The 16,207-nt window shown below is 39.7% G+C and overlaps 1 protein-coding gene across 6 annotated transcripts in view; it reads right to left on the bottom strand.

Moving 5' to 3' along the window:
- TAFA4 (TAFA chemokine like family member 4) overlaps positions 1 to 16,207 on the bottom strand; it is a 210,546-nt gene that overhangs the window by 122,708 nt on the left and 71,631 nt on the right. For 4 of the 6 annotated variants that reach the window (XM_043886373.1, XM_043886372.1, XM_043886374.1 and 1 more), the window contains exons 2-3: positions 6,442 to 6,577; positions 1,433 to 1,548 (exon numbers count right to left, since the gene is read on the bottom strand). In XM_043886373.1, the coding sequence (XP_043742308.1) occupies positions 1,433 to 1,548; positions 6,442 to 6,455 (130 nt within the window). In that variant the 5' untranslated portion in view covers positions 6,456 to 6,577. Of the gene's footprint in view, positions 1 to 1,432; positions 1,549 to 5,918; positions 5,970 to 6,441; positions 6,578 to 16,207 lie in introns of those variants that run through there. The other 2 variants (XM_043886378.1, XM_043886377.1) reach the window with 2 other exon arrangements.

Raw genomic sequence — 16,207 nt, 5'->3', positions numbered from 1 at the left:
AAGACTTCACACACGTTCTATTTTAGGTCCTGTGCAAAAGTTACCACCACATTTTTTTTTTTAATGTATAGAATGATTCCATTTATATAAAATTCAAAAGCACACACAAACTAAACAATATCTATTTTAGTATACATATGCATCCTAAGTCGCTTCAGTCGTGTCTGACTCTTTGTAACCCCATGCCCTGTAGCCCACCAGGCTCCTCTGTCCATGGGATTCTCCAGGCAAGAATACTGGAGTGGGTAACCATTTCCTTCTCCAGGAGATCTTCCCAACCCAGGATCGAACCCAGGTCTCCTGAGTCTCCTGCATTGGCAGGCGGGTTCTTTTTTTTTTTTTTTATTAGTTGGAGGCTAATTACTTCACATTTCAGTGGGTTTTGTCATACATTGACATGAATCAGCCATGCAGTTACATGTATTCCCCATCCCGATCCCCCCTCCCACCTCCCTCTCCATCCGATTCCTCTGGGTCTTCCCAGTGCACCAGGCCGGAGCACTTGTCTCATGCATCCCACCTGGGCTGGTGACCTGTTTCACCATAGATAATATACATGCTGTTCTTTCAAAACATCCCACCCTCACCTTCTCCCACAGAGTTCAAAAGTCTGTTCTGTATTTCTGTGTCTCTTTTTCTGTTTTGCATATAGGGTTATCGTTACCATCTTTCTAAATTCCATATATATGTGTTAGTATGCTGTAATGTTCTTTATCTTTCTGGCTTACTTCACTCTGTATAAGGGGCTCCAGTTTCATCCATCTCATTAGGACTGGTTCAAATGAATTCTTTTTAATGGCTGAGTAATATTCCATGATGTATATGTACCACAGCTTCCTTATCCATTCATCTGCTGATGGGCATCTAGGTTGCTTCCATGTCCTGGCTATTATAAACAGTGCTGCGATGAACATTGGGGTGCACGTGTCCCTTTCAGATCTGGTTTCCTCAGTGTGTATGCCCAGAAGTGGGATTGCTGGGTCATATGGCACATTTTTTTTTCCTTTCTTTCTTCTTTTTAAATCATTCGCCATCTTTTCCTAAAAGAACCCTATTATGTGCAAACTGCCTTCAGTGTTCATTCAAGTTTATCAATAAAGATGTTCTGCCTTCAAAGGAAGCTGGAATATATAAGCATAAAATGCTGCTGGGTTTCCACGATTCTCTGAGAAAAATCACTTCCAAAGAATGGAAGTGTACTTAGGAAAGGAAAAGGAAAACCTGGAGAAATCTTTAAAAGATATCTAGAACAAGTCCCTTTAAGCATCAAACCATCAAACTGCTTTACCCTGCTGTATTTCATGCTTCCTCTGGTTATTTACACACCATCCAAGGCTCTTGTCAATTACCTGTGCCTGAAATGTGGGCTTTGACGTTTGCAAGGATTTTATTAATTGATCTCAGTGGGGCAGGACGAGTTTAAAGGGCTTACCTGTGTGTCCCCGGAGGTGCTGGCTGGAGGCGGACAGGAGCTTACAGCACACCATCAACACGTAGGCCAGGAAGAGCCAGTGAGACAGCAAGACGGACCTGGTACAGGCTCCCATCCTGGAGGGAAAGCAGGAAGCAAGTCAGCGATGGATGGGTGGAGAGAGACCCTGAGCCAACGCCGTCCTTAGAAGGTGTGGAGAGCAGGGGAAGATGCTGGGCAATGCACCCCTACCCCTACCTCACCAAAGAGACTGGAGGCCAGGCGAACCCTACACACACTGGGCGTTCACTCAGTTCTCAATACACGCCTTTTATAATTAAAAGTTTTTCAAGTTAACTACATGCCTCAGTGAGAAGTCTATTTATGAACCCCTAGAGCATAGCCTGAGTGGCCCTGATAGAACATGGGGGTTATATGCTATTTTACAGCACAAAATTTAAAAAGCGACATACTTTAAGCAGGATTCAAATAAAAGATATGTGGTTTCTGCATGTGAAAGAAACCACAGAAATTCACACACCAGGCCTGAGAACTTCCCCCTGGTTTCTCTCACTGCATATTAATGCCCTTTGGCCTAGAATACTGGCTGAATAGTTTATTAATCCAATCTCAGAGTTTGATGAGAACATGGGCAAGTACTGATAAGTATATAAACAACTTCATATAGATGTCAATAGATAAATGGATAAAGATGGAATATTATCAAACAATGAGGATGAAGGAAATCTTGCCATAAACAAAATTTTAGATGGACCTTCAGGGCATTATTGCTAAGTGAAATAGTCAGATCAAGACAAATACTGCATAATCTCACTTGATGTAGAATCTAAAAAAGACAAATTCTGAGAAACAGATTAAGTAGCATAGCGGTCACCAAGGGTTGAGGGTGAGGGAAATAGGGAGGTATTAGTCAAAGGTCAAATCTCCCAGTGACATGATTAACAAGTTTGGGGATCTAATGTTCAGCATGGTGATTATAGCTAATCTAATAACATTGTCCCATATACTTGAATGTTGCTAAGAGGGTAGATCTTAAATGTTCTCATCACAAGAAAGAAACAGTAACTATGCAACAGTAAGAAGGTGGTAGCCGATACTATGGTGGGAATCATTTTGCAATTGATAACCATACTGGATCAATACAATGCACACCTTAAATAGACACAGTGTTATGAATCAATTACATCTCAATAAAAACTGGGAAAATATACTTCACTTCATATGAATGGACAGTATCCAAACAGTTGCTCAAAGACAATTCAGTTTACAAATGTGGCTGTGTGGTCTATTCTAAAACACTACCCTTTCCAAAATAAGTAAATAAAAAGAAAATAGCTAATATGCATTCTACTTCCCTCCCTAACTTTCTGCTTTTCTGATCTCAGATAGCACTAGATTAACTTTATTTTTTTAATAAATTTATTCATTTTAATTGGAGGCTAATTACTTTACAATACTTTGCTCTTTTTTTTAATTAACTTTTTCAAGTGAAAGTCCAAGCTCTGGGCATTTGAAACTCCAGATACACTGGGTTCAGACTGGCTTCAAGGATAATAGATCCACCACAGAGGATCAAAGGAACTCCCTTTTCATATACAAGATGTATAGACACTCATGGGCAGATGATAAAGACATGGCCCGTGGATTCCTGTCTGAGTAACACAACAGGCAAAGCTTCTGAGGAAATCCTGAAGGAAGGGCCTAACAAGCCCATGACTGCCAACCCCGCAGGGTCTCAACCAGAACCCTGACTCCGTGATCAAGAGGAAATGCAGCCTTGGGGATCTGGTGGCCACACCACACTCCCAGGAGCAGGCACTGGCCTCTCACAAAGTAGTCACATAGATCCTGTTGAAAGATCTTGTATTGCCACTGATTTGAGACTCAGTGTAACTCTGAAACAGCCACAGTAATACAAGATTCTAAGATTATCTTTGAAGACCATGGTGGCAAAAGTGATGTCAAGCTTTGAAGCTTGACATCATTTTGCCCTTGGCCTTGGAAATTCCGAGCACTTGAAACTGACAAAAACACTAGATGCCTCTGCTTTGAAAGACCTGCATGCACCTTAATTTTGCAAAGCATGTCCTCCGTCTCCCCCGCCTCAGCCTCCATGCACGGTGGGTAGAAACCCTGGAATCAGCTCAAAAGGTGGCAAAGAATATGTGTGAGTCTATGTGAGCTTGAGGTGCCAGTATGTAATTACATCTTCACTTCAGGAAATTGATTGTTAATTTATTACTCAACAGGGCAAGTATGGAGGTTCAGAATTCTATATATGCTGAGTTTTTGAATGAGGTGCTCTGTCCCCTTTCCTATGTTTTAAAATTCCAGTTGTTAACTCCAATATCCATTATTGATCTAACTGTCACAAAGGCTTAGTCTTACCCAAGGGTCAAAATTTCAAATCTCTCCCAATAAAAGTGTAGGCTGGCTGGGCCCAAGGCTCCGGAGAGCAGTAGGAAAGGTAGAGTCCTGTCTAGGGGCAGCTGCTCCAAGGGAATGCCAGGAATGACTTTTCAAGAGAAGCTGCTTTCTGATACACTGTCTGCACACTTTGAGTCAGCAAGGGATTCCACTTGTTTTAAAAACAGAGTAGAGATCAAACAAAACACATTTGCAAACTGGATTTGGGTACCCTAACTTCTGGTTTGTAGCAATTAGTGGCCCAGAAAAGGAAAATTTTAAGGAATCAGATGAATGGAGTACTAGCTTTCTACTGTTGTGTAATAAACACTGCCAAACTGAACAGTTTAAAACAATAGGTCTCCAAAGGCCTCTTCACTGTTCTATCCTCCACTTCTTCCTGCTTCATGGGCTGGCTCCTCAGCCTCTAACCACAGTGTTCCACCTGATTTAGAGTCTCCAAATTCAGATGAAGTCTATCAGATGAGCTATAATCTGTCCCACCTAATTTACCAGTGAAGTTCAGTTTCCATGTGTTTATCAGTCACTGCAAGTCCTAAACCTGTCTCGATGGAGTTAACCAAACTGGGAGAGTATGTCTGAGATGATCTGAGTCCCAAACCCTGGGTACCATAGGAAGTCAACTCTAAGACAAATTGATGATCAGCGGGTGACTTAAGGAGTGTTCTAGGGAGTATCACCTGTGGAAGGGGAGGGACAAGAAGAAGGAAAGACAGAAAGAGGGAGAGACCTCAGATAACCCTCTGGAGAGTTTCAAAGCAGATCAAACCAGTCAATCCTAAAGAAAATCAACCCTGAATATTCAATGGAAGGACTGATGCAGAAGTTCCAGAATACTCTGGCCACCTGATGCGAAGAACTGACTCACTAGAAAAGACCTTGATGCTGGGTGAGCTTGAAGGCAGGAGGAGAAGGGGACAACAGAGGATGAGATGGTTTGATGGCATCACGGACTTAATGAACATGAGTTTGTGCAAACTCCAGGAAATGGTGAAGGACAGGGAAGCCTGGCATGCTGTAGTCCATGAGGCTGCAAAGAGTCAGACATGAGTGAGTGCCTGAACTACACAGCTGAGATGTCCCTTCTCCATGGTCCCAAACTGTAGTGAGGGGTCAGGCCTTTACACCTGAACATCAGGAAAAACTTTTCATCTCAGGCAAGGAGGCTCTTTGGATTGCGGACAATTCAAAAATGCTATAGGTCATCTTCTGCAATGCTTCTGACAGTTGAGGGCATGAATCCTTCATTCCTGAAGGGGATGCTGGGCAGGGCATCATGCTCATTAAAATGTGATGGGAAGAGACTTCAAATATAAACCCTAACCCAGCCTGGGCCTGCTTTGCCCTCAGCACCATTCTTTCCACTTCCACTGGGTGACACCTCTATACTGCATTCCCCAGGCTCCTGAATGATCTGGCTCCTACCTGACTTAGTTAGAGCCTGCAGAGTGGAAGGAAAAGGCCATGGTATTTTTTTCCCACCTTCTCTGTCTTGGCAGGGTCAACGGAGTGGCCACTTCTCCTCCATGGTGTCAACTTCCCCCCGAAGGGCCCACTATGGCTCCAGCTCCCACGGAAGGCCCTTTCCCACCAAGGCCACTGGCCAGCAGGACTGCCTTCCTCTGTCCCACCAGCCTCAGGATGGCAGGAGCTGTTGCCTGCTGTTGCTCATCTATGGCTGCCTTTGTGTCTTCTGCTTAACCTCTCTGACTCTCCCACACACATGTAATCAGTTTCCTGAATTCAATTCCCTGTTCTTCTGCTCTAGGATGGCTTCTGTTCTCCTGGTTGGATTCCAAAAACAAACCCGAAATCAAAAGTCTCATGGGCCCCTGTTCCAAATCTCGGGTGATCATCCCTGATCTGACTTCTTCTTCATGGAAAATTCTATGTATCAGGGTCTGGGGTGAGTTTGAGAACAAGTATTGCCTAGAACAAGTATTGACTTAACAACAGCTATGATTCCCTGAAGAAATGCCTATGGCTAGGTGGGCAGCTCCTTAGCAATGATTCTTCATCTCATTCAATAATCCAGAGCCCCAGTAAAAAGATGTCTCACCTACTACACTTACTGTGGTGACTCAGACAGTAAAGAATCTGCCTGCAGTGAAGGAGACCCAAATCTGATCTCTGGGTTGGGAAGATCCCTTTGAGAAGGGCATGGCAACCCATTCCAGCATTCTTGCCTGGAGAATTCCACAGATAGAGGAGCCTGGTGGGCTACAGTCCATGGGGTCACAAAGAATAGGACACAAATGAGTGACTAACATTTTCACTTTTCACTTTCATACCTACTGTGATACTTCAATTTCTCCTACATTGAACATTTTTGTCCAAATGTAAAACAGAATTAGTTTATCTTAAAAATATCACCTTTGGCCCTGTTGAATAGCCAACTGCTTTATCAACTGAAATAATTTCAAAGATCAGAGCTAATTTTTTAAAAATTCTCCATATTTCCAAAAATCCAACACAAAATAAAGCTTTTATAAAGGGTCATCAATTCTAAGATATTCCATCTGCCTAAATTTTTTATGCTTCATAAAGATACCATCTCTAGGTATGTGCTAAAATCATTTTACCTTGGAGACTTCATAAAATTTGGTTCCAGTCAAACACGGTTATTCCAGGATGGATTTCAGAGTGACTCCAAGTTCCCATTGGTAGCAAGGACCAACCATTTCGACAGTTCCAAAAAATTATCTTAACTTCATAGACCTATTTAAAATACAAAAAAGACAGGAAGCCATTAGCATTTTAATGTTGAGATGATACAGGTTTTCAGAAGCAATTTTTTTTTTTTTTTTACAACTGTGTTTTCAGGCAAGTGGTAGACAAACACTCCACATTTGTAAAGTGTCCTAATAGATGGGGATGGAGGGAAGGCAGGAAATACAGAGTTCTGCACTTATTAATTAGCCACACAGTAGTTAACAGAATACAATTTTAAAGTAGAAGTTCCCTCTGCAGCAAAGGCATGATCAAGTTGACAGAGGGTACCAAACCATTCATGATGCAAAATTTCACTCTCTCATCAACCACGGGATGAAAATGAAATTGAAGATACTCCAATCTCAAGAGTTCCACAACCTGCCCAAGTTCACAGAGCAGTGGAAAAGCTAGCATGCAGACCTAAGTTTCAATGTTCTGTGACATAAATCTGATGATGATAAACAATTTGCAGGACACACCACTATGTATAAAATAGATAACCAAGAAGAACCTAGTGTATAGCACAAGGAATTAGACTCAATATTATATAATAATCTATAACGGGGGACACATGTGTACCCATGGCTGATTCATGTTGATGTGTGGCAAAAACAACCACAATATTGTAAAGTAATTATCCCCCAATTAAAATAAATAAATTGCTTTTTAATGAATGGGCTTTATATATACAGGCTTCCCTAGTAGCTCAGATGGTAAAGAATCCACCTATAATGCAGGAGACCCAGGTCTGATCCCCAGGTTGAGAAGATTCCCTGGAAAAAGGAATGGTTTCCTACTCCAATATTCTTGCCTGGATAATTCCACAGATAGAGAAGCCAAGTGGGCTACAGTCCATGGGGTCGCAAAGAGTCAGACACGACTGAGCAACTTTCTCTCATTCACTAACACAGGTATAAAAAAATTTGCAAGGATGCTTTTTGAAAAATGCTGATGGGATACAGAAGGCAAAAATTTTTCCAACATAAAACACACAACAATACAAAAAACACTTTTTAACACCATAACTGAGATTCAACATGCTCCTTTAATGCACAAACCTTCATTTCTACTTAATGAAAACATTTTTCAAGAAGGATTCAGATAGCTCCAAAGCAAAAGACATTAAAAAAAAAAAAAGGAACATGAAACTACCCATTTTTAACATTACTGAGTTAAGTACATCCCTCCAAGGGATGGAGATCAAAGAGAAATAATGATGGGCAACACTAAATCTTTAAGCTGCAAATGTGACATACAAATGATCCTTGTGGGCTTCCCAGCTGGTTAAGTGATAAAGAAAACATCTGCCAATGCAGGAGACACGTGTTCGATCCCAGGTCAGGGAAGATTCCCACATGCCATGGAGCAACCAAGCCTGTGTGCCACAACTATTGGGCCTGTGCTCCAGAGTCAAAGCACCCGTGAAGTTTGCGCTTCCTAGAGCCTGTGCCCCCCAACAAGAGAAGCCACTGCAGTGAGAAGCCTGTGCCTCACCACTAACGTGTAGTCTTCCCAACTAGCCGCAACTAGAGAAAAGCCTGCGAAGCAATGACGACCTAGCATAGCCAAAAATAAATAAAATTATTTTTACAAAAGATCCTTGCTCCACAGTCTAATCACTATCGAATCCTGTTGAACCCACTGCAAATGCACCACAAAATACAACTGATAGTTTTCTCTTCTTTGGATGCCCTAGATGTAATTACAGATGTTTGTCTAGAGGCCTCTTTAGGTGACAGGCTTGAGATCCATCCTTTTGGGGCCACAGGAGACACAGAGGAGGCTGTGAGTGATTAGCTCTAGGAGAGAGAAGCAGCTTTGAGTAACTGTATAAACGTAAGATACTTGGAAAAGAAATCACTGGATAATGTTCATCTCCCAGATCCTCCAACTTTATTAAGTATGTTTGTCCTGATATCCACCCAAGGGCACAACATGACCTTCTGTTATCGGAAAGAAATACACAGTGTAATTTACCAGAACCCATCCTAATGAACTCCCCCACATACTGGAAACCAAAATGACCTTTCCTAGCTAATATTTATCTTGTTTTCTTCACATAAAGGGAACCACTGGGGATTCTCTTTTCAATTCGTTAAAAAAAAAAAAAAGGATCCATCAGTGAAAACAAATGTGATCCAATAGTTCACATGCTAGACAAAAAGCCAGGAGTTTAATTTTAGGCTGAGCAGTAACTCATTCAGTCAGATTTTCCCTGAGTGTACCCTAGGCACTTGTTTAAAAGGATTAACTCCTTCCTGTCATTTCTGAACTTTAGTACATTCAAGACCATCGGTGCTTTTGTGCACAACACCAAAAGCATGAGTTTCCAGTCACTCTACTTCCCTCTAGGTTGTTTTCCAACAATGGCACAGTCTTTTCTATCATTCCACTTTAAGCCCTTCCTTTTCCTCAGTTCAGTTCAGTTCAGTCGCTCAGTCGTGTCTGACTCTTTGCGACCCCATGAATTGCAGCACGCCAGGCCTCCCTGTCCATCACCAACTCCCGGCGTTGGCCCAAACTCATGCCCATCGACTCGGTGATGCCATCCAACCATCTCATCTTCTGTCGTCCCCTCCTCCTCCTCCTCTGTCCATGGGATTCACCAGGCAAGAATTCTGGAGTGAGTAGTCTATCCCTTCGCCAGGGGATCTTCCCAACCCAGAGATCGAACCTGGGTCTCCTGAATTGCAGGCGGATTCTTGACCATCTGAGCCACCAGGGAAGCCCTACTATACAGCACAGAGAACTATATCCAATCTCCTGTGATAAACCATAATGGAAAAGAATCTAAAAAAGAATATATATTCTGTGTGTGTGTAAATACACATACACACATAACTGAATCAATTTGTTATACAGCAGAAATTAACACAGCATTGTAAATCAGCAATACTTCAGTAAGTATATTATTACTTATTGATACAATATTATTATATTATATAATACTAAAATAAAAATATTCAAACTTTAAAAAAGTCATTCATTTTTAAAGAGTCTGGGTGTTTACGATGATGAATGACATTGCCATATTTAGACTAAGAACAATTTTAAATGTGTCTGGTCACTGTTGAAATGAGAAAAAAAAAAAACAGCATTTGCGTGCTGGGTTACATTTTTCATCTTTCACCTTACACACTGGTCTTATGTGGAGACAGTCACTCTTCTACAAAAGAGCAGGATGCCTGTTCATGTTTCCTGGCACCAAAAAACTTTGAGCTTCCCAGGCAGAGGAGACCATTCTTCAGATGTTTAATTTATTTCTGTTGTACCCAAGAAAGAAGTCGGTCTACACCTGATTTCTTATCAAGGACATAGTGAGGTTCTGCCTTTCTTTTCTCTCGATCTACCTGCCTCCACTATTAGCAGAGTGAATTCCTTAAAAGGATTATTTTGGGGGATACAGGTATTGACTTGTAGATAAGCACCCTCAGAATATCTCTTACGTCAGTTTTGCTATACCCACCTCACTCCACAGATGGCAGTTTATGCAGCATCACGTTCTTATCTTTTCATTCTAAAACTCTACAGTGATGAAATACCACATTCCTTTTAAAACCACCATACACAATGACCTTAAACCTAGACCTAATCACGAGGAAAAATGCCAAACGTTTGACTAGCTCAAACGTGAGAGACTTTCTGCAAAGTAAATGCTCCTTAAAAACTGTCAAGGTTATGAAAGACCAAAATAATCTTAGGAATTGTTCCAAATTAAGGAATGATACACGGCAAACAAATGAAATGGTGATCCTATGTTGCATCTTAGATCTGAAAAAATACACATGCATAGTCATTCTCAAATGAACCACATGCACAATCACACACATACACACATATATATACACACATTTATCTACAAAGGACATTACTGGGACAAATAACAATTTCTGAATATAGCCTATAGATTACACTACGGTGTCATATCAATATTAAATTAGTTAAGAGAATGTTCCTGTTATTAAAATATACCCTGAGATATTTAAGAATAAAGGGGCAACTGTCTCGAACTTACTGTCAAATGATTCTGAGAGGAAAGAGAGAAGAGGAAAGGAAGGAAGGAAAAGCGAATGCATGAATGAACACAGAAACAAATGAACAAAATGTAAGCAGCTGATGCATCTAGGAATTCTTTGTACTATTCCTCCAACTTTTCATTATGTCAGAAATCATATCAAAGTAAGACAATAGATGTTCACTAAAAAGACCAGTTTATCACATATACTAAAATGATTCAGAACTTATTACCATTCTTAAACCATAAGAGGAGTTGATAGTTGAAATGTTCTGGCTCATCTGACTCTCTTAATACTCACTGAAGACCCCAGAGGAAGTTCATTTGTTTTTATTTAAAAAGCACTTTCATAGAAGCACCTTCTGTAAACACATTTGGGTGTATTCTTTTGCTATTACTTTAAAAATGTCATACTGGTTTACCATTTCTCAACCTGTTCATACAATATTCTCATGTAACTAAAATATCTTCAAGGACATTTAATAGAATATAACATTCAATAATATTGAAAAACTGTTGCTATTCGATGTGTTGTTTTGGTCAAAAGTCTATCAGTTGTATAGAAGTATAGGAGATTGATACTATGTGCTCCTAACTTCTCTTATTAATTAAAAATGTATTCAATGAGAAAAAATAGCACGTTCATAGTGTCTACTATGGTTCATTCATGGTGCAAGTACCTTAAAATAATAACTCACTTAAAAGTAGGATTTATTTCTATCCTGCTATGCAGATGAAGACAGTGAGACACAGATACGTCAAGGGGTTTGCCCGAGGTCGCTCAGCTAGAAAGTGGCTAAGCCATGATTCAAATGCAAGCCATCTAGCACCGACGAATCTACTGTTTCAATTCTTATCAACATATTTTCAAAGAGTATTAGTCCTTTTCATGCTTTTTTAAATAGACTGAAAATAACTCTGCCTTCAGGAATTCAAGACAATGGTCATCAAGCTCAAAGTAAAAATTTTGTCTGTGGACCCACATGAGTAGACGACTGGACTGAATGAGGACCAGATCCTGGCTTGGAGCCTCTGTTATTTTTTATTAACCCCTAAATAATTTTTGCCTCATCTCTGAAAAGCTGGTGAATAACAGTGATTCTGACTTGCTGCAGGGTTCTGTCTTACTACAGGTTTATTCAAGGCTTAAGGTCACTTTCCAAATTAAGACCAAACATGCAAGAATTCTGAAGACTGTGAGCACTTAAGCTGCCATTTTTCAAACAGATGGAAAAACAACCACACTTTAGATCAGAACTCCTCAAAGACACTTGGGTGAAAACAGAGCAGAGCCAGAACATAAGCCTAAATGACTTCTGTCAATTTCTATGACGGAATTCAGCACTGACACAAACCAAAGTGGAATTCTGTCTGTGCATCCACGTAGGCTCATTTCCTGCCAAGAAATCCAGAAGCAATTTTTGACAGTACAGCAAGGTAGATTCTCACTGAAAAACCAAATAGACACTCTCGCACCATTGCCCTTTCCTGCCTGCCCACTCATCTAGGAGGCTTCCAAGCCCCATCTTGCTTCACCAGCAGAGTATGGATGCTTGAATAATGAGCTATTTTCAGATTCCCCATTAGTGCAGCTGACCTCCTGGAGTGGGATCTACTGGGATGACCTGGTAACTGTGGTTCTCAGCCCCTTGGGTATCAGGGAACAAGTAGGACTAATTTTTCCAGCTAATGATGTAACCGGTGACACCCTTAAACAAGTTTAAACATCACATTAAATCATTTTTTCACACTAATTTCAAACCAGTCAAGGTAGAAGATGAGAGAGGTGAGAAATTTCACCTCTATCCTCCAGAGGTGAAACTAGCAACCTGAGTTTTGGACGAATAAAACAGAGTTTTATGAGTGGAAAGGGGGTTAAAAACATGGTTCCCATTAAGCAAGAATTTTGTCTCACAACCAATGGAAATTTTGAAAGAGAAGTTGTCTCCATGAAATAATTAATCATTCCTTTAGACAGAGAGGAGGAAGTATGTTTCCATTTCTAGTTGTTTATATAATACAAGCACACTGATTTGTCTTCTAGAAAATTCTCAAACCGCTTTTCCACAAAAGTATGCAAACCAAGTGCAACCTCTCTCTTGACAAATTTACGCAGGAACAAGACAAGTATTAATGAACATTTTATATTTAAAAGGCTCGATAACTTAATAGGTTATCGACACTTTTATGAATGTATTTCAAGCCCTGATACTCGGCTAAAGCCTCAGCTGAGCTCTCACTTATAACTATCACATGATGCGTGGAATTACTTTGTAATTTAGAGCATGCTTACTGTCACACGTTCAAGAGGACAGGTTTCTCTGTCAAAGTGCAGTATACTCATGCCATTAAGTTGCTTTTCTACTGCTGCCTAAAAATATCAATGAGGAACTTACTTCATCGTACAACATGCTATAAACATGTTTAGAACTCAAAAGGTTCTAAGTGAGTCATTAAAGACAATAGCTGTGTCTGGTACAGAATTGTGTAAAATTTTACACGTGGCATTTTAATTTCAAGTGTTGCCAATACCATCTTGTTTAAATTAGGTGGTAGAGTTCTTCAAAAGGGCCCTTCTGGTCAGAGATGATTTAAACAAATTAAATAGACACACTGTGATCTCATAAGGTTCACACTCTATCACTGTAAGAACTGAGAAATTCCTTACAACCATGCAGCATCTTTATTTCCATGCAGTGACGTGGTCCTTTCTAATGGAAGTACGGCCAGTGCCTTTGTGAGTGAAGAAAAACTCTAGCCTACAAGTGACTATGGACTGTCCAAAAGCAATCATCACTAAGTGACGATGGTCCATTGAGAGTCAGTCTATACAAGACACAGAAAACAAACCCGCAAGTGACATAAAATATAAAACGCACTCACCAAATTCAGGGACACTCAACACAATTCCACAGCTTGTTGTCCAAGTGAAACTGCCCAGGTCTGGGGCTGAACTAATGTGAGCGGTAATGGCAATTTAGCCATAAATCTCTCAAGGCCCAATTATCCTTATGTCTAAGGGTTTCTTTTAATTGGACCAGTTTTTAATTGGAAATTTTCCTCCCGTTTCTCATTTTTCAAAGCATCAAAACAGTGTCTAAGGATTTTATTTAGCATAATAAATAACTAACATAATATTTTGGAGGCGACTCACAAGTTGCCAAGCACCTGAACTTTTATTTAAAAAGTTTTTGTGTGATATGATCTAACTTCTACGTTATATTATAAAAAAATAAAGCAAGTTATATATAATGAAAGTGAAAGTCGCTCAGTTGCGTCCAACTCTTTGCAACCCTGGAGTGGGTAGCCATTCCCTTCTCCAGGGGATCTTCCCAACCCAGGGATCGAACCCATTACAGGCAGATTCTTTACCAGCTGAGCCACCAGGGAAGCCCTAAGCTGTATATAATAGAATGCAAAAATAGAATTCCATGACTATTCAATAGTTATATTGCTCAGGTCAGAGCTGGCCATTTACAAACTGAATGCAACCCTCTTGAGCGGAGGCAGTGTTATCTTACTTCACTTTTATGCTAACCCCTAACATAATACTCTGCACACCACGGGTGTTAAATACATTTTGTTCAATAAATGAATAAAGTCTTTAGTTTCACTCCCAAATGAATGGTCATCTCACTTCTATGCTTTCCTAATTCCTCACCTGTAAACTAATATAGTTCAATGACACAATTACCAATGTATGTTCAACCACCAGCTATGACTATGACTCACAGCATTGTAGGGAAAACATGGTAAGATTCAGCTATTGATAACACACAGCTCATGAATATATCTACACAGTAAATTCAACTTTGAAAGGGTTGCACAGCAAGACAATGCCCATCGCAGGCAATATTGACCATTTTAATCCATTAGTGAGATAAATGCTTCGTAAAAGCTTTATCAGAACCATTATTAAATTTCCAACCTTAAAAATTCATCTTTTGTTTGACAACAGTGCCCTCTTGTGGCAAAAAGGGAAGTCTTCTGAAAGTGCTAACATGTTACCGGATTTATAATGGATATTTTATTATAAGTGCATGTTTTCATGTTTTAATAAAGTCATTTAAAAACAGTATGCAAACCAAACTAAAAGAAGCATAAGATACTAAATAAGTTAAAGAGCAATTTAAATTGCATCACAAAAAAGTCAAATCAAAATATGGTAAAAAGCTTCTAAATGAAATGGTAATTATTTATGCAGAAAACTACACATAATAAACACAAGTCTAATGAGATTCAATATTTATTGGTTCTCCCTGTTGCTTTTATAACACAAATCCATGATATCATCTATCAAAGCTCTCCAAGCTACTTAAAGATACTCTAAACATTCAGCTTATATATACAAAAGCCTACTGAGTTCTGGCTTAATACTAGGATATGCTTAGGGAAATCAAGAATAAAACTAATTCCTGTCTATCCAAAAATGACAAACCAATTGCAAAAGACATACATGGGGCAACCAAGAGAGCAGGTCAATAATATTTGCCATTGTCTTTGGATGGACGTAGAGATTGTCCATACTGAGTGATGTAAGAAAGAGAAAGAGAAAATATTGTATGACAACCCTTACATGTGGACTCTAAAAAGAACAGCATCAAAACATGTATATTATCAAGTGTGAAACAGATCGCCAGCCCAGGCTGGATGCATGAGACAAGTGCACGGGGCTGGTGCACTGGGAAGACCCAGAGGGATGGGATGGGGAGGGAGGCGGGAGGGGGGATCAGGATGGGGAACACATGTAAATCCATGGCTGATTCATGTCAATGTATGGCAAAAACCACTACAATACTGTAAAGTAACTAGCCTCCAACTAATAAAAATAATTGGGGAAAAAAATAAAAATGATGAATGTATTACTCTTAAAAAAAAAAAAAAAGACCCAGGACAACCAAATAAATAAATTTTTTTTAAGATTAAAAAAAATAATAACATAACGAGATCACCTATCTCATTTTTTCAAAGATTGTATTATATGACTATTTACACATATACAAATCCTGCTGGGAACAATCATAACTGAAGTCATAGTTAAAATGAATAAAATATTTTGTCCAAGTTAAAAAAAAAGAAATTATACATATGAACTTATTTACAAAGCAGAAACAGATACACAGATTTATAGAATGAACTTATGGTGGATAAGGGAGAAGGATGGGGGAAAAGGACAGGGAGTTTGGGATGGACATGTACACACTGCTGTATTTAAAATGGATAACCAACAAGGACCTACTGTATAGCATAGCGAATTGTGCTCAATGTTATGAGGCAGCCTGGATGGGAGGGGTTTGGGGGAGAATGGATACATGTCTATGTATGGCTGAGTCCCTTTGCTATTCACCTAAAATGATCACAACATTGTCAATCAGCTATACTCCAACAAAATAAAAAGTTAAAAAAAAATTTACTATTGTCTCTTGGAATAATGAAAACAGAAGAATAAGATCACTGAGGACTGCTGCAATCCAGGAAGACTTCCTAGAAGAGATAACAACACACAGGAGTAAAAAAGGAATGTTTGGGGAAAAGAGTAAAGAGGTGTTCAGGAATTTTAAAAATTTGGTTTGGTTGGTTGGTCATTGCTGAGGGGAAAAGATCTGCACATGTGTGCGAGT

This window comes from Cervus elaphus, chromosome 24 (assembly GCF_910594005.1).
Source record: "Cervus elaphus chromosome 24, mCerEla1.1, whole genome shotgun sequence".
NCBI classification, from domain to species: Eukaryota; Metazoa; Chordata; class Mammalia; order Artiodactyla; family Cervidae; genus Cervus; species Cervus elaphus.
Note: the sequence above shows the minus strand (reverse complement) of the source record. Positions and strands in the feature narration are given on the sequence as shown.